An 18,962-nucleotide genomic window follows, 5' to 3' on the forward strand; every position below is an offset into this window, starting at 1 on the left:
CAGGCAAGAGTACTGGAGTGGGGTGCCATTGCCTTCTCCGATATATATACTACCAAGTCTAAAACAGATAGCTGGTGAGAAGTTGCTATGTAACACAAGAAGCCCAGTCTAGCACTCTGTGACAATTTAGAAGGGTAGGATGAAGGGAGGGAAGGGAGGCTCAAGAGGGAGGTGATATATGTATAATTATAGCTGATTTGCATTGTTGTACAGCAGAAACCGCACAACACTGTAAAGCCACTTTCCCCCAATTAAAAATCATTATCAGTTCAGTTCAGTTACTCAGTCATGTTCGACTCTTTGCGACCCCATGGACTGCAGCACGCCAGGCCTCCCTGTCCATCACCAACTCCCAGAGTTTACTCAAACTCATGTCCATTGAGTCAATGATGCCATCAAACCATCTATCTCATCCTCTGTTGTCCCCTTCTCCTCCCGCCCTCAATATTTCTCAGCATCAGGGTCTTCTCAAATGAGTCAGTTCTTCACATCAGGTGGCCAAAGTATTGGAGTTTCAGCTTCAACATCTGTCCTTCCAATGAACATTCAGGACTGATTTCCTTCAGGATGGACTGGTTGGATCTCCTTGCAGTTCAAGGGACTCTCAAGAGTCTTCCCCAACACCACAGTTCAAAAGCATCAATTCTTCGGCACTCAGCTTTCTTTATAGTCCAACTCTCACAGCCATACATGACCACTGGAAAAACCACAGCCTTGACTAGACGGACATTTGTTGGCAAAGTAATGTCTATGCTTTTTAATGTGCTGTCTAGGTTGGTTATAACTTTCCTTCCAGGGAGTAAGCGTCTTTTAATTTCATGGCTGCAATCACCATCTGCAGTGATTTTGGAGCCCCCAAAAATAAAGTCTGCCACTGTTTCCCCATCTACTTGCTATGAAGTGACGGGACTGGATGCCATGATCTTAGTTTTCTGAATGTTGAGCTTTAAGCCAACTTTTTCACTCTTCTCTTTCACTAAGAAGCTCTTTAGTTCCTCTTCACTTTCTGCCATAAGGGTGGTGTCATCTGCATATCTGAGGTTGTTGATGTTTCTCCCACCTTTCTTGATTCCAGCTTGTAACTTATCCAGCCCGGCATTTCTCATGATGTGCTCAGCGTATAGGTTAAACAAACAGGGTGGCAGCAGACAGCTCTGTGGTTCCCCTTTCTGGATCTTGAACCAATCAGTTGTTCCAAACAGGGTTCTAACTGTTGCTTCTTGACCCACATACAGCTTTCTCAGGAGACAGGTAAGATGGTCTGGTATTCCCATCTCTTTAAGAGTTTTCCAGTTTGTTGTGATCCACACAATCAAAGGCTTTAGTGTAGTGGATGAAACAGAGGTAGATGTCTTCTGGAATTCCCTAGTTTTCTCTATGACCCAGCGAATGCTGGCAATTTTATCTCTGGTTCCTCTTCCTTTTCTAAACCCAGCTTGGATATTTGGAATTTCTTGGTTCGCATAATGCTGAAACCTAGCATGCAAGATTTTAAGCATGATCTTACTAGCATGGGAGTCACTGAATGCAACTGTCCAACTCACAAGTAGACACGACTGGGTGACTGAACAGCAACAACAAAATAAAATTTAATTTGTAACGCTAGTTAAATTGGTATTTTCTTATAATTGAGAATAGTAGTAAAACTGTTCGCTTTTGCTAAAGGACATTATCTGATTGTCAAATAGAAGAGAATCCATTTTTTTGCACTGGGTCTGGGTCTGGTTGCCACGTGTGGCTTTCTCTAGCTGTGGTAAATGGGCTACTCCTTCATCATGCTGTGCAAGCTTCTCACTGTGACAGCTTCTTTCACTGCAGAGCACAGGCTCTAGCCGGGCTTCGGCAGTTGTGGCTCTTGGGCTCTAGAGCATGGGCTCAGTAGGTGTGGTGCTCGGGCTAAGTTGCTGCACAGCATGTGGAATCTTCCCAGACCAGAGATCAAACCCGTGTCCCCTGCGTTGGCAGGTGAATTCTTATCCACTGTGCCACCAGGGAAGTCCTATTTTTTTTTATTGCTCTATTATTATTACCCAAAAGTAATCTAAATTTCTCACTCTTTGTTTTCCCCCTTGAATGCCAATCTTTTTAACACTATAGCTATTACTACTATTTAGGTAAGCAATATTGACACCACACTGAGCAGTAAAAATAAATAATCTCCGCTTTGCTTTTCCTACAATATAACTAAATTCAGCTAAATCTTTTTTTTTTCCATTGCTTTTCTGGCCCCAAGGATTTCAAAATCAAAGGCTAGTCAAGAAGTATAAAGAATCCACTTTGACTAAATATGAAGAACGTAAAGGTCATTTAACAGTTCCCCAAATCATTTCTAAAAAGTATATACGGTCTTTAAAATCACATTTGGTAATGGTAATACAATCCTTCTACACGAATAGCCATAAATTATTTGAAGGTGGGCACCCTCTGCAGGGGGCGGGTTCTCTGCTGCTCCAGGGCACACTCCTACCCTGAAGGTGTATACTGGAGGAATAAGCTGTTGGGCACACCCCCTCTCCCTCATTTTAACTTCAGAGCAGAGCTCTGACATGCATGAAGGACAAAGACGTGGGATATGATGCAAGAAAAATAACCATGCCCTGCCCGTCCTTTCTAAAAGGATAAAAGATGATCAGGAAAAGGAGCCTTGAGCAGAAAACAGAAGGGATGTAAACATTAGTAATGACAACTTTTTTCTCCTGCTACCAAAATGGTAAGTTGAAAGCACCACACAAGACCAAAATGAGGTGTGGGAAAATAATTCCTTTGAGTCATTCAGGCCTAATTCTAGTCTAGGCCTTAAGCTAAAAAGGATAAGGCAGAAAAATATTCTTGTATTTATTGTATAGTCTATCCCACTTTTCTAGACAACCTGGGCTAGAAGCTTTGGCCAGCAAAAAACCATATGCATTCAGCACAAACATGGAAAAATAAAGGATATTTGTATTAAACACTTATCATATAAGGGTGGTCTTCCAAGAACTTTACATGAATTAACTCATTTGACCCTCAAAACATAAGGAATCTATTTCACGCATAAGAAAATTGAGGTATGGAGAAGTATAATTTGCCCAAAGTTGCACAGCTATAAATGAATGTCAGACTTGGAAACCAAGCTCAAGCAGTCTAGCCCCATCTTCTACTTTCTTTATCATGATACCATCGTGTTTATTCCTCAAAGAATCCAAAATCTGGGAAACATTACACAGGAATTTGATAATTCAGAATCCTACCGAGACTCAACTAACCCAGGTTGATTAGTATGAATTTCACTCAATATCATCAATTCTTTGGATGTCAAACATCATACTACAAGTTCTGCATGTTCATTAGGCAAAATTCCATCATATCTCACCCAAAGTAAATACAGACCAGTTAAAATTATCCTTTTCTCACAGGAGAGGCTAATGAGGGCTGTAGTTGTCTTAATGGTACTGTTCTTCAAACGATGCCCTTCATCACAAATTAGAAGATCAAATTTTACATTCTTAATTTGATCCAGGGAACGAAGTAACATTTCATAACTGATGATAAGAACAGAATAAAATGGAGATTTCGTGAATTCTTCTACTTTGTGGTCCTAAAAAAAAAGGTAACCTTTAATAAATCATGGGCAAAAATTGTGTGAAATTAAATAAAAGCAGCATATTCCTGAAAACTATTATCTAGGTATTAGAATATATTAACTCATAACTAAATTGTAAGGCAATATTCCATCTATCAGAAAAAAGAGAACTACATATGCTTGAAAAACTACTAGATAGTGAAAGCTGCAGCACTGATTTGAAAAACTAGAGATTTAGTAAATAACCAAATCTAAATTTTCAAAAGTCTCTTACCTGATCAACAGTAAATATCTTGATCCTTTCGATTCCTAACCATTTTTGGAATTCTTTCTTCCAATTATTCACCAAGCTTCCAGGTGTGACAATAAGTGTCTTCTTTACTATTGGCTTGCCTCCGTAGGGTCCCTGACACTGTAGGGTCCAGATAAGCGAAATACATTGCAGTGTTTTCCCTAAACCCATTTCATCGGCAAGAATAGCTCCACATCTGCCATTCACCCTGTTAGAAATAATTATATTTCCTTCAACTACAAAAGGAAAATATTTTATGCCTCTAACATCATCACCTATTAGTCAAAAACCAGAAGCTGATATTTTGTAATTAGGATGAATTCTAGCCCCCACTAAACACATTTTCTAGCTTTTCATTCAGCTGATTTATGACATTTTGCATCTGTGCTAATTATATTCATTATATATTTACTGTCAACTAAATTACTAAAACAAATTGAAATTACAGTTGAATCTAAATCTGTTACTATAATGATTCCATATTTAGAAACTAGAAATGAATGCCAATTTCATATCTACAGTTAAATAATTTAACTATAACTGTGCTTCTCATCACTGACAGCTGAGCAGTTTTTATCAGTTTCAGTATTAGATATCAAAACACTTTAAAATGTAATGAAACATAAACCAGAAAGACCTAGTGATCTGTATTTATGATTTTCTTGCAATAAATGAAGTCCTCGACCAAAATAGCTCCTTGACCTGTAAGAAAAATTAAACACTATTTGATCTAATACACATAATTTAGTAAAAATCTTGTCCTACAAGTCTATTTGGTTCATGCAATTGAAAATTAAACATTATAAGGAATACTATCAGTAACTGGCATTTATACCACTTTATAGTTTTAAAAGCTCTTTGACAGGTATTAGATAAACACTTTAAAAGTTACAAAATCCAAAGGAATTAAGGAAATATATAAGTATAGTTTGTTAATCCATTCTGTTTCTTACTAGTAGAAATAACAACCAAAACCAATTTTATTTATGTTTTCCAGTTTAAAATATAGAGAAAAAATTACAAACATGAATTATAGCCACTATTATTATTTTAGATTACTACAGCCCTTATTCGGAGAAGGCAATGGCACCCCACTCCAGTACTCTTGCTGGGAAAATCCCATGGACGGAGGAACCTGGTGGGTTGCAGTCCATGGGGTCTCGAAGAGTCGGAAACGACTGAGCGACTTCACTTTCACTTTTCACTTTCATGCACTGGAGAAGGAAATGGCAACCCACTCCAGTGTTCTTGCCTGGAGAATCCCAGGGACGGGGGAGCCTAGTGGGCTGCCGTCTATGGGGTCTCTCAGAGTCGGACACGACTGAAGTGACTTAGCAGCAGCATAGCCCTTATTATTACTTTAGATTATTTTATATTTTGCCATTGCAAGATGCCAACTAAACGAGATATAGTGAGTGGCAGAGAGAAAACAGTGATCCAGCATTCAGGTATAGCGAAGAGAGCAGAAAGGCTTCCCTTGAAGAAGATGAACCTTGAGCAGAGTTTTAAAGGAAAACAGGAATTCACTACATTAATCAGTATTAACACATCAGCACAGCTGGAGCTTGAACTGAATTCCAAGCAAAGAAATACAAGGTTAGGAAGCTGGCAAGATTGGTAGAAGACAGAAGATAAGGATTCTTGCCCTTGAAAGCTCAGACTGTATCTTGTAAGTCAGTGTCTCCCCAACATCAGTCTTCCAAGAATGACTACACTGCTTTGCCATATATGTGATACTATATGTTACTATTTATTATTTTTCTCTAAATCAACTCACTTTTTAACTTAGATTTATTTGAAAAGAAAATAAATTCTTTCTAAGCATAATCTACTTGTGAAACCAAAAGTTTGATATGCTATTTCTTTCCAATTATTCACTAACTAAATATGCTATGATTAAAAGTAAAAAATAAAGTTTGTCCATGTACACCTAAAATAATTCTATACACCACCCAAGTGGAGTGCATACCACAGATTAGGAAACATTGCTCTAAGTTCTGAGAATTGCAATCATTTTAAGCAAGGAAATGCCATGTTCAGAACTGTTTCCAGAAATATCAAACTGGCAGCAATAAGTAGAAGGAATCTGAGGAGCATCAGAAACAGATACACAAGTTAGAAGCTGTTGCAATAGTCCAGATAAAATATAATTTTATGACACCAGTTACTAGAACTGCTATAGTGAGGGCCAGAAACAATTAGGTTAGAAATGGTATTTAGGAAGTCAAAATATTCAAAAGCTTAGGTGTGATTAGATAGAGAAGATGAGAGAAAAGAAATAAAAGATGATTCTCAGGCCAACTGAAGTAAGATCTCCAAAAAAGAAGAGCATATTTGAAAGAACATGCATCTAGAAAGTTTCCAGGAGATAATTTTCCCCTTGTCAGGGGTCGCTAAGAGTCGGACACGACTGAGCGACTTCACTTTCACTTTTCACTTTCATGCCTTGGAGAAGGAAATGGCAACCCACTCCAGTGTTCTTGCCTGGAGAATCCCAGGGATGGGGGAGCCTGGTGGGCTGCCGTCTATGGGGTTGCACAGAGTCGGACATGACTGAAGCGACTTAGCAGCAGCAGCAGCATCATTCAAGGGGTTCTTTAGAACTTGAAGGAATTTACATTCCCAGCTTCCTAGTAACTGAGGCATACTGAGTGGCAATGACCAATGTAAAAATCGAGGTCCTATGCATCAAAAACAACAAAAAAGGCCTGGAAGGAAATGTACTAATATGTTAGCAGAGACCTTTGATTCTTTTAACCCTCTTTGGTTTGAATTTATGTGTGTGTCTTCTACTTCAACTGTATTTTGACTATAATTCTTTAAGAAAACTCAATTATAAAAGAGGAAGAGGGACTCCTGTGTGTGTGTGTGTGTTTGTGTGTGTGTGTAAACAGAGGTGAGATAAGAAGGAAACTTTTTTGCAAAATCCTCATAAGTTGTGTGTCCAGTTCCAAGCAAGATATTTAGCACACAGTATCCTTCAAGAACTACCTGTGGAGATTTCCCTGGCGGTCCACTGTGGCTAAGACTCTGGGCTCCAATGCAAGGGGCCTGGGTTCAATCCCTGGTCAGGGAACTAGATCCCACATGCTGCAACTAAGAGTTTGCATGCTGCATTAAAAAAAAAGATCCTGCATGCTGCAATGAAGATTATAAATCCTGCCTGCCTCAACTAAGACCAGGCACAGCCAAATTTTTTTTTAAATAAAATTATTTTTTTAAAAAGAACCCACCTGTGGAATAAAACATACACATTACCATTTGCCATTCCTATCAACTAAAATGTATGCTGCACTCATTGAGACTCATTCTATATTAGGCTCATCCTAGAAACCATTATGTTACAGGTAAATCAAAGCTCTGATTAGATCAAACAAATTATTTTCCTACCTCATTCCCATTACACATTCATAAAGGAATGTGATCCCTTCTTTCTGATGTGGTCGAAGGTAATATACGAGGTGAGGATCTATCACTACATCCACAACAGGAAAACAGTTCTTATTGAACAGCCACTGGTGATTCTTATCTGGTCGGAGCATAACAAGGGAATCTTAAGAGAAAGGGAAAAGTATAATTATAAATGTATTTCACTCTGTCAGTAATTACATTATCTTGCTCTAATTACTCAGAAGATACAACTGTTTGCAGTCATTTGCAACAAAAAAAAATCAAAAACTTTGAAATTCAAAAAAAAAAAAATTAAAACACAATAATTTTGAAATTCAGTAACATCAATGCTAAGCAAAGGTACAAAATTTTAAAAATAAAATCCCATGCTTTATTGATGTAAGATTCATGCAAAGAATGGCAAAGAGCTTTCCAAATTTCATGCACAAAAGTGCTTTGAAACCACTAAAATTCACTATTGTTTCATAAAGAATTCATCAAGCCACAACACTTACTAGTTCAGTATTCAAAGCAAAGAGAACTATTTCCAACTGAAAGCACAGATTGGAATTTTGCCAAGATGGCCTTTACTAATACTCATAGCTTCTTATTCTAGAAAGGCTTTCCAAATTTAATATAAAGGCTTCCTTTATTTTAATTCCTATGCCGACTAACAATGTCTATCACCCCTATTAATCAGAAGAACTGAGAAAGAATGACAAATTTTCCATTGACTTCACCACCATTATTTGCTTAAAATTAATTACTTCATTCATGAAATGTAAAATTCATGAATCTTGACAAAGCAGCATGGAGTAACCGTCAAATAACAATGTAATTCTTTAGTAATATGGTAATACAATTTAAAAGATTTAAAATCATTCAAAAAACAAAACCAAATGTAACTAGAAAGCTGGTATGAATTGATAAATCTGAAATCAGATAATAAACCCATCAAAGTAATTTTTTGGATATATTTGTATGTCTGCATCATGGTTAAAAAAAGTAAAATAGATTTTTTAAAATATGAAAAAAGAGAACAAAGATGAGAAAAGGAGATTAAAAAACAACAGGTCCCAGGAGACTAAGACTCAGTGCTTTCACTGCTAAGGACACGGGTTCAAACCCTGGTCCAGGAACTAACATCTCACAAGCTGTGTGGGGCAACCAAAAAAAAAAAAAACCCACAGGGGATTTAATAAATAACCCTCAGTGTGGAAATATATAGTCACAGAAATGAGAGTCTGGTCATGTTTACTGATAGTAATTACCTGGAGGAAGGTTTTCTGTGGATCTTCCCAGGTTTCTGAGCAACCAAAAGAAACTCTCATTTTCAAGGTGAATTCCTGGCAGGTAGGGGAATAGAGTGTGAAAACGGAAAACTCAGCCCCTGAGTTTCCTCCATATCCCAGTAGTAAAGAAGAGAGTATGTCTTGTGGATTTCCAACCAAGAAATGGTTCCTTTTTTAAAAAAAAAAAAAAGAACAAAAAGAGGATCTCCCTAGTGGTCCAGCAGTTAAGAATCCACCTGCCAATGCAGGGGACACAGGTATGGCCCCTGGTCTGGGAAGATCTCACATGCCTCAGAGCAACTGAGCAAACGCTCTGCAACTACTGAAGCCCGTGCGTTGTAGGGCCCAAGCGTAAGCAAGAGAAGCCACTGCAATGAGAAGCCTGCACAGCAACTAGAGTAACCCCTGCTCACTGCAACTACAGAAAGCCCACACGCAGCAACTAAGGCTCAGTGAAGCTATAAATAAAGAAAGCAAGCTTTTTAAAAAATTAGTTAAAAAGGACAAAGGGAATTAAAAAGAAAATAGAGGTAAAGATGATTCACAGCTCAAGCAAGGACCATAGAATCATAAGTCATCTAACAAAGCACGAAGCTTCGAGAAAAATAAAACCTAAAGCACCACAGCAATAGGACATCAGTTTAAATCTTTAGATGCCCTTCATGATCATGAAGCATCATTTAATGTTAACAAAATCTCTCTTGCTTTAGTTTTAAGTCTACAGGTTAGAACTACCTTTAACAAGATTTAAAAAGAGAGAGGATAATCAAGTATTTACCACTTACAAAAAGGGCTTGCTTACACACACACACACATACACACTCATGTACACATATATACAAATTATCATAATAAAATTTTTCATTCACTCAGTTATCAAATATTTATTGTATACAGTATATACCAGGCACTCTAAATCTCTATGGTAGTTATTAAAACCCACATTTTACATGAGGCAAAATATAGTGAAGTAAGTGACTACCTCAACTGGTCGAAGAATCAGTAGTTTAGTGGCAAAAGCAGGACTCTAACTCAGGCCCTTGACTAAGCACAGTGTTCCTTTCAGTTCACCACAGCTCTCTACTACATAACAGGAAGGTGAAGAGAAAGAAGCATAAAGGACAGAAGGAGGCTTATGAGCCAGTGTGACAGACAAAATATTCACACAAAGAGAAAAATCAGAAGCAGAAACTCCCACTCTCTAAATTTCAATTAAGTCTCAAATGAGCTAGAATAAAGCAAGGAGTTTTTAATTTGGGGGTTTTAATACAAATTATGACAATACCTACTTTAAGCAAGTCAGTTCATTCTTCTGGTACTCAGTTTCCTCAAATGCAAAGTGAAGGGATTGGTCTAAATTATCTAAAAGGTCCTTTTATTTCAAAAATTCTGTCCCCAAAATGGCAAGAGGGGAAAATAGTTATTTTAATACTTTTTGCAAGCATGCGTGCATTCTAAGCCCCTTCAGTTATGTCTGACTCTTTGTGACCCTATGCACTGTAGCCCGCCAGGTTCCTCTGTCCACGGGATTCTCCGGGCAAGAAAACTGGAGTAGGTCGCCATGCCCTCCTCCAGGGGATCTTCCCAACCCAGGGGATGAACCTGTGTCTCTTATGTCTTCTGTATTGGCAGGTAGATTCTTTACCACCAGAGCCACCTGGGAAGCCCTTAACACTTCTATTTATAGCTATTTTAAGAGTTATTTTTATAATTATTTCAGTATTTTTACTACCATTATGAGAAAAGCTTACTCTATTCTCCAACTTCTATATAACAAAACAAATTCAATAAGAATAAGTCTTTTCAAACAAATGCTGAATTAACTGGATATCCACATGGAAAGAACTTCCCAGATGGCACAGTGGTAAAGAATCCACCTGCCAATGCAGCAGATGCAAGAGAGGACAATTCGAACCCTAGGTTGGGAAGATCCCCTGGGGAAGGAAATGGCAACCTGCTCCAGTGTTCTTGCCCTGACAATTTCATGGACAGAGGAGCCTGGCAGGCTGCACTCCATGGGGTCACAAAGAGACGGACACAACTGAGCACATACACTGCCATTCTTACTGCCACGTGGAAAAAGACGAACATCAATCATTAACTCACCCTGTACACACTATTTCAGGCAAAATGAATCACAGACTTAATATAATTCAAATTTTATGTCTGTCACGTCACCAAATGAGAAGCTCTGTAATGACAGTTTTACCTCTGGGCCCAATGTATAAAAGGCACACAAGAAATACTTGTTGACTGAGCAATCAAATCTTAAAAAGTCATAAACAGACTAGGTTTTATTTTTGATGCAATTTTTAAATTAAATTCATTAATGTGAAAATTAACTTGACTGGATTCTCATGAATAAAATTTGAATTCTTTACATGAAATCTCACCTTTCAGTATTCTTCACCTTTCAATATTCTAATACTCAATTAAGTCACTAATTGGGAGAAGGCAATGGCACCCCACTCCAGTACTCTTCCCTGGAAAATCCCATGGATGGTGAAACCTGGTAGGCTGCAGTCCATGGGGTCGCTAAGAGTCGGACGCGACTGAGCGACTTCACTTTCACTTTTCACTTTCATGCATTGGAGAAGGAAATGGCAACCCACTCCAGTATTCTTGCCTGGAGAATCCCAGGGATGGGGGAGCCTGGTGGGCTGCCGTCTCTGGGGTCGCACAGAGTTGGACACGACTGAAGCGACTTAGTAGCAGCAGCAAGTCACTAATTACTAATACTTGTGATCAAAGCATACAATCTTCAAAATGGAAGTTCAAAAATATTCCTAATTTATAAATTTACTAATTTTTCTCCCTACAAAAGCAATAAGGTTTTGTTGAAATCATACACATGTATGTGTTTATACATCTATAATTTGCACAATTTTCCTTCAACACATGTATTTTGGTTAATATACTCTTGCAATTGAACATTTATTTATGAAAATACTTCTCAAACTATATTATTATTCAACTTCAACATTATCCCTTATGTCAGACTATATATCTGAAAAATGATACATACTTCTACCTGAAAGTGTTAAAACAAAATTTCAACTTTAAATTCACATACCAAAATATCTTTAGACAGTAAAAACAGAAAACTCAAATTAAGCTTTTAAATCTTACTTGGCGCATATGGGTCATGGCGTGGTTTGCAACTTTGGAAACTGTTCTGTTTATTTTCCTTTGAACTGAGTTTACAGACACTTTTGAAAGGGTTAGAGAAACACTTCTTGGCAGCTTGAGAAGAACTTAAGATAGCAGAACATCCTCCTCCAAACTGAAAACATCTTCCACTGCTGAAATCATCTGGAGAGATGATACCCATGACTTCTATTTCTTTTCCACCAACCATCATTGTTTGACCCTCTTCAATCTTTTCAAGCTCTTTCAGTTTATATCCAGTGCCTTTAAATTAAGAAGGAAAAAATTAATTTAATTTATTGACACTCTAAGATGACGTAATTAGTAAAACCAGAGTTTCTTCTTATAACTGTACAGAATGAAAACTACTTTGAATGCAAATAGCCTCATATAATAACCCACTAGCCAGAACAAAAATATAATTTATCCTCTTAGTAAAAATACACACATGCAAAAATCAAAAGGAATAAATAATTATATAGTTATAAAAATTAGGTAAGGTTTAGAGACCCAAGGCTTTTTTTTAATTACTTAAAATACAGTCTACTGTATTCATGGTTTTGCCATCTGCTGTCTATAGAAAATCAAGCGAAGAAGGGTTTTGGTAGGCTATGTATGGACCCTCCTTTCTTGTGAACAATCTAGACAAATGCCAGGGCAGCTCTATTTCCACTTAGAAACAAGTGCAAATGTGAAGAACTCGCAATAGAAGCAGTTTCTAACAGAACTAGTACTGTACTCGTCCACCTTCGATAGCATAGTAAAACTGCATTTGTCACAGACGCTACGGATAGTCCAAGTTCTCGCTCTTGAATAAAAAGCAGGATATTTTATAATACCACACTTGTTTGAATTATTATTAATTCAACAGACATTTATTAGGTGCTGCCACGTATAAGGTGTTGATGCAATATAAATATGAGTAAGTTATCACGGTCTGCTTAAAATGAACTCATTAATCAGATAGAGTGAGGGAATTTTATACTCCTCTGCTTGGAACATTAAATGCATGATTTTTGTGCCACTGTGAGGGGCAAAACTGTGTATACCAAAAACTTTAAAGTTTCTAAAAACAAAAAATAAAAGATCATCATAATTTAGATAACATTACATGACCCTTTTAAACTAGCTGGAAAATTGCTACAATTCCCTATTAACACTGGGCTAATAATTACAATCTCTGACAACTGGGAACTACGTAATATACATTTTTCAGTTACTAATGATAAAGCTCTAAGATGAAGCCAAATAGTTATTTGGCTGGTGTTCCTAAATGCTAAAAGACCCAGCCCTCCATTTCCCAAGCTATTTCAATTCAACAGCAGTCCTGACCTCTCCATATTAATGAAGATAACTGTTTTATCTTCATACTGAATCTAACTCTATTAATCCAATTACCACTAATTACATGAAAATGGGAGATAAGAATAAATTTAACTTTGAGGCACCTTCAAGAGGCCCTGCAACTCCAAAATCTCTCGTTTCACTTTGCTCCCTAGTGATGACTGTCTCAAACATCTCTACATCTCCAGAAGACTTTCTTTAAACTCCTGAACTTTGTTTCCCACACTTGTTCTTTGCTGGGTATGTGGAATAAAAATCAACTGAATCTGACTATATTATCATAAGCTATTAGCAATTTCAGCATTCCAGCCTTCAGGTTTCTTAGGAGTGTTTATCCTTATAGTAATAATATTTAAATGCTGAATATCTAAATTATTTAAAAGAAAAACTGCTTGTATAATAGGTGATAACTTGCAAGATTAACTCCAGGTTGATATATTATTAACATTATAATTAAGCAACCAAGTCTTATATTTGAAAGCTTACACTTTGAAAGCCAATAAATTAATTTTTTAAACCAGTGATTTTCAACTCCTGCTGGATATGAGAGTCATCCAGAAACCTAAACTATATGGATGTTCAGTCCCTCTCCCCATCATCCAGACCAAATAATCACAGCCTCAGAGATCAAGGCCTAAGCACTGGCATTTTTTAAAAGCACCGGAGGTGATTCTACTTGTATAGAGGTGATTCTACTTTTTTCCACTACTTGGAACTGAGAGATCATTTTATTATTAATCCAAACTACACATACTCAAAACCATATATACTATAGTTATGGGTAACAGATATTCCAGGGTAATTTTGGTAATTTTTTCCTTGCTAGGGGGCTTTAGAATATAATTTCACTAATTAAGTATAAACAAGTTCTCAAAAAAATTTAGCCTCAATCCTTGGTAGCTCAGATGGTAAGGAATCTGCCTGCAGTGCAAGAGACCTGAGTTCAATCCCTGGGTCAGGAAGATCCGCTAGAAAAGAGAATGGCAACCCACTCTAGTATTCTTGCCTGGAGAATTCCATGGACAGAGGAGCCTGGTGGGCTATAGTCCAGGGGGTTGCAAAGAGTCAGACACAACTGAGCTACTAACACCTTAACTAACATGGAATGTGTATTGCTAATTTTCTTTTTAATTTCTCTAAATACTAAGCATAATATTGGATATATGGTATTCAATATTTTCATAATAAAAAATTCTATTGCAGATAATTCCATTCAGCCTCAACTCATGCCCCTCTGTCACTGCCCTTCGCATACTATATTCCTGAAACACTGAAGTAGTTTTAATTCACTCTTGCCTATACCTGTACATATGCTATGCCCCTTTCTCATTCCCTACAAAATTACTCATCCCTCACATATTACCTTAAACAATAACTCCTTTGAAGCTTTCCCTTAGCCTCGTAGGCTGATTTACATGGTCCTTCTATATATGTTCCTATTGTACTTAGCAAACATTCTCATTGAAACAATTATCTTAGTGCTTCCTAATTATCAATTACATTGCCCTGTCCCTACTAAACTACAAACTATAACCCTCTTTGAATGCTTACTCCTAGCATAGTTATTGAAACTACAAACTATGTTATTTTCAACATGTAGAACAGACTTTATAATTATGGGCCACACTCAGAATTGAAGAGTAATTTAAGAGACAATATAAAAACACCATGATAACTTTACATACTCTGATTTTGTGGGCTAACTTATGCAAATAAATCATGCTGGCAACGTTTTATAATGGAAATAACAGTTACCTCCAATTTAGATGCATTAATCTAAGTTATCTCTAGCTATTATCGCCTTGCTATTTTCAAATATTTATTAGGTATCATTGAAGTTAGATATCATTCTATTCCTAATACCCACATCTTTTTTAACTTTTAATCACTCAGCATTCTGGAAAAAAAGAAAAAAGATGAAAAACACACAAAGAAAAACTGCTTAATCTCAGAAAAATGCCAATATAACTGTATATATCTAGCTAATCATTTTATATTCAATGAAAACGATACCATGGGATGAGATTCATCTCACTGAGTATACATAAGATTGTCAGAATTGCTATTACAAGATAAATTTATGTTTATCAGATAATTTATACATGAAAGTCAACAAAGAACACCTTCATAAAACACAATTACATTTCAGTTTTGTAGTCAGATACATATATTAACTTTAGACCAAATCATAAACATCAGGTAATATCACAATACCTCTTCCAATGTCTTTGCCTTCCAAATCCTTTAATGTAAATGACTTTCCTTTTACAATAAGAACACCATCACCTTCCCACTTTTTGTGTTTTTTCTTTGAAGCTTTACACCAAACAACACTGAAATATTTAACTAGGCTATCAGGTTTCTCTTCTTGTCCCTTAGACACTGTTATTTCTTTAGGGGCTGAATGAACTAGAATATAAACAAAATAAAAACCAATTATTATAGATGACATTAATATTTAAGTAATAAAATCACTCAGCAAAATAAAAGCACAAGTAAACTGGATTGTATTAAGTATTTTTTCATATATATGCTATAAACTGGGAAATTCAAATACCAGCTTCTAGCATTACCACGAAAACAGAATGTAAATTTCTTATCATACAAACTTAGTACAAGTAGAAAAATATAATCACTGGTAAGATTTTAAAACTCTAGTAATTAAAGATAAAATTTCAGCATCCATGGAAAAATACCTAAAATCACGTAACAAGATATATCAAGGAAAAGTAATACATTATCACAGAGTTCTCTAAAAGAAAAACCTGTAGCTTTTTCAATAAGAACAAAGGTAAAACTGCTGAAGCTGAAACTCCAGTACTTGGGCCACCTCATGTGAAGAGTTGACTCATTGGAAAAGACTCTGATGCTGGGAGGGATTGGGGGCAGGAGGAAAAGGGGACAACAGAGGATGAGATGGCTGGATGGCATCGCTGACTTGATGGACGTGAGTCTGAGTGAACTCTGGGAGTTGGTGATGGACAGGGAGGCCTGGCATGCTGCGATTCATGGGGTTGCAAAGAGTCAGATACGACTGAGCGACTGAACTGAACTGAAGACATTAAAGCAGCAATCAGACTAAAATTTCATCAATATATTCTTGTCTCCTAGCTTAGGGAGCTAGCTGTCAGGCTGGGTCACTGATTCTGAGAATTCAGTAGTATATGATCAGGAAATTAAAAGTTCCTTATGAAAGTCTATACTTTTCTTGAAAACATTCCCAGTATCACCTTACAAAAACATATGCAAAGAGTCTAACAGAGAAACTTTTTCAGCAATGAAACTGATTTATGGTGACAGAAACCAGAAAGTGGCTGCTGGCTCTGGAGTTGGGAAATTGACTGGAAAGGAGCAGGAAAGAAGAACTTGTCTGGGTGATAGTTGCATCAGATCAGATCAGATCAGATCAGTCGCTCAGTCGTGTCCGACTCTTTGCAACCCCATGAATTGCAGCACACCAGGCCTCCCTGTCCATCACCAACTCCCGGAGTTCACTCAGACTCACGTCCATCGAGTCAGTGATGCCATCCAGCCATCTCATCCTCTGTCGTCCCCTTCTCCTCTTGCCCCCAATCCCTCCCAGCATCAGTCTTTTCCAATGAGTCAACTCTTCGCATGAGGTGGCCAAAGTACTGGAGCTTCAGCTTTAGCATCATTCCTTCCAAAGAAATCCCAGGGCTGATCTCCTTCAGAATGGATAGGTGAATACAATTAACAGAAATCATTGCGGATCATTTAGAGCCATAAATTTTATTGCATGTAAAGTACAGACAAAAAAGACAAAACATAATAAGACAAAGGATAACAGAATAGGTTGAGAGGTATGTATATGATATTCTATATAATGGTATCTCTTTTAGTGCTTTGAAGCAAAAACACTCTTAAGTTATCTATTAACTCAAAGCACACTTGACACTAAAGACAAAATCTCCCCTTGTTACTCGGTCTTATTCTTTCTTTTCCCCTTGGCAGTTAACCATGAGCACTTCCGTGAGAAATATAGAGCATCCTCATACTGAGCCCTAGCTCTTGCTTCTCACCTAACTTTTATACTATATTTTTCAATGACTAGATAAGTTTACTCCAGCTGAAGAGAGGAAAATCTCACTCCCCCGTTATTGAAGAGCTATTCACTGTATCTTTTACCAAATACACAACTTGACCTCCAAAGCTATCAAAACAAAAGAATTTACAAAACAAAAGCCAAATTACTACTTTATCTTTTAAAATTCACCCACCTACTTAAATAGGAAAAGAAAAAGCCCTGAGACTAGGAATAAAAAAAGAATTCCCACTTTCACCACTTCTAATCAGTGTTGTCCTGGCAAGTCTTAGCCAATGCAATAAGGCAATAAAAAGTATAAAGATCAGAAAGGAAGAGAAGAAGTAAAACTGTACCTATGTGCGGATGATAAAACTGTCTACATAGAAATCCACAGGGAAACTAAAAACAAAGGACTGAGAACTAATGACTTATTCCACCTCATTTCAAAGTTAACTATCATGTAACAAAAATGGAGACACTTTGGTATTTAAAAGAAAGACAAAATGATCAATGCAACAAAATAGTGGCCACTGTGTATGACCACTATTTTTCAACAAAGTTGGCAAAACAAACTGATTTTCAACACAGTTGGCAAAACAAATTCAATGGGAATAAGCCTTTTCAAAAAATGCTGAGTTAACTGGATAGCCACACAGAAAAAAGATGAACATCAACCATTAACTCACCCTGTATACAAAATTTAATGAAAAATGAATCATAGACTTAAATGTAAAATTTTACTACAAACTTTTACAAGAAACTGTAGTAGAAGATATTTGTAATCTTGAAGAAGGCAAAGGTTTCTTAGAATACAAATATATAAATCATTAAAAATAAAATATATGTTTAATTTTATCAAAAATTTTAAAGGATGCCATTAAGAAAACAAAGTCAAACAAATCAATAGAAAATGGGCAAAAAAACATGAACAGATAATCCAGGAAAGAATATATACAAAAAGTCAGTAAGTACATAAAAAGATCTTTAACATCATTAACCATTTGGGAAATGCAAACAAAAACACAAGATACACTTCACATCTACTAAGATTAGTCTCAAATGGATAAAAGCAAGTATGGTGCAGATGTAAAGAAACTGGAATCCTCACTCACTACTGGTGGGAATGTAAAATAGTCCAACCACTTTAAAAAACAGTTTCACGATTCTTCAAAAGATTACAGTTACCATATGATCCAGCAATTCCACTCCTAGGTATATGCTCAAGACAGAGAAAAACATGTCCACACAAAAAAACTTGCACATGAATGTTCATAGCAATATTATTCATAATAGCCCAAAGGTAGAAACGAACCAAATGTTCATTCAACAAACAAATGAATAAACAAATTGTGGTACATCACGTTATTATTAGTGATATTATTCGTAATATTATTCAGCCATTAAAGGAATGGATACAGGCTACAACACATATAAACCTTAATAACATTATGTTAAGTGAGAAAAGCCAATCACAAAAGACTATACATTACATGATTCCATTTATATGAAATGTACAGAACAGGAAAGCCTATAGAGACAGAAAGCAGTTTAATGGTTGCTTAGGGCTAGGAGGTGAGGGTGAGACTAGGGGCACGAGGTATGGGGATTTAAAGTTCAAGAGCACAGGATTTCTTTTTGAAGTACTGAAAACATCCTAAAATTGTGGTGATAGCTGCACATAACTGTAAATATACTACTAAAAAATTATGAACTATATACTTTATATGAGTGAATTATGTTGCTGTTGTTCAGTCGCTCAGTCATGTCTGACTCTTTGTGACCCCATGAACTGCACCATGCCAGGCCTCGCTGTCATGACTGAATTACGTGGAATGTGAATTATAACTCAATGAACTTGTTTAAAAACATGATAACACCACACACTAACTT

At 36.6% G+C, this 18,962-nt stretch overlaps 1 protein-coding gene across 3 annotated transcripts in view; it reads right to left on the minus strand.

Annotated features, from left to right (window-relative positions):
• RAD54B (RAD54 homolog B) overlaps positions 1 to 18,962 on the minus strand; it is a 118,136-nt gene that overhangs the window by 32,322 nt on the left and 66,852 nt on the right. For 2 of the 3 annotated variants that reach the window (XM_070382974.1, XM_070382976.1), the window contains 6 exons: positions 15,242 to 15,436; positions 11,666 to 11,947; positions 8,516 to 8,590; positions 7,245 to 7,407; positions 3,837 to 4,062; positions 3,370 to 3,577 (listed from right to left, as the gene is read on the minus strand). In XM_070382974.1, coding sequence (XP_070239075.1) covers positions 3,370 to 3,577; positions 3,837 to 4,062; positions 7,245 to 7,407; positions 8,516 to 8,590; positions 11,666 to 11,947; positions 15,242 to 15,436 — 1,149 coding nt within the window. The remainder of the gene's footprint in view (positions 1 to 3,369; positions 3,578 to 3,836; positions 4,063 to 7,244; positions 7,408 to 8,515; positions 8,591 to 11,665; positions 11,948 to 15,241; positions 15,437 to 18,962) is intronic. The other variant, XM_070382977.1, reaches the window with a different exon arrangement.

Source organism: Bos mutus, chromosome 14 (assembly GCF_027580195.1).
Source record: "Bos mutus isolate GX-2022 chromosome 14, NWIPB_WYAK_1.1, whole genome shotgun sequence".
Classification (NCBI taxonomy): domain Eukaryota; kingdom Metazoa; phylum Chordata; class Mammalia; order Artiodactyla; family Bovidae; genus Bos; species Bos mutus.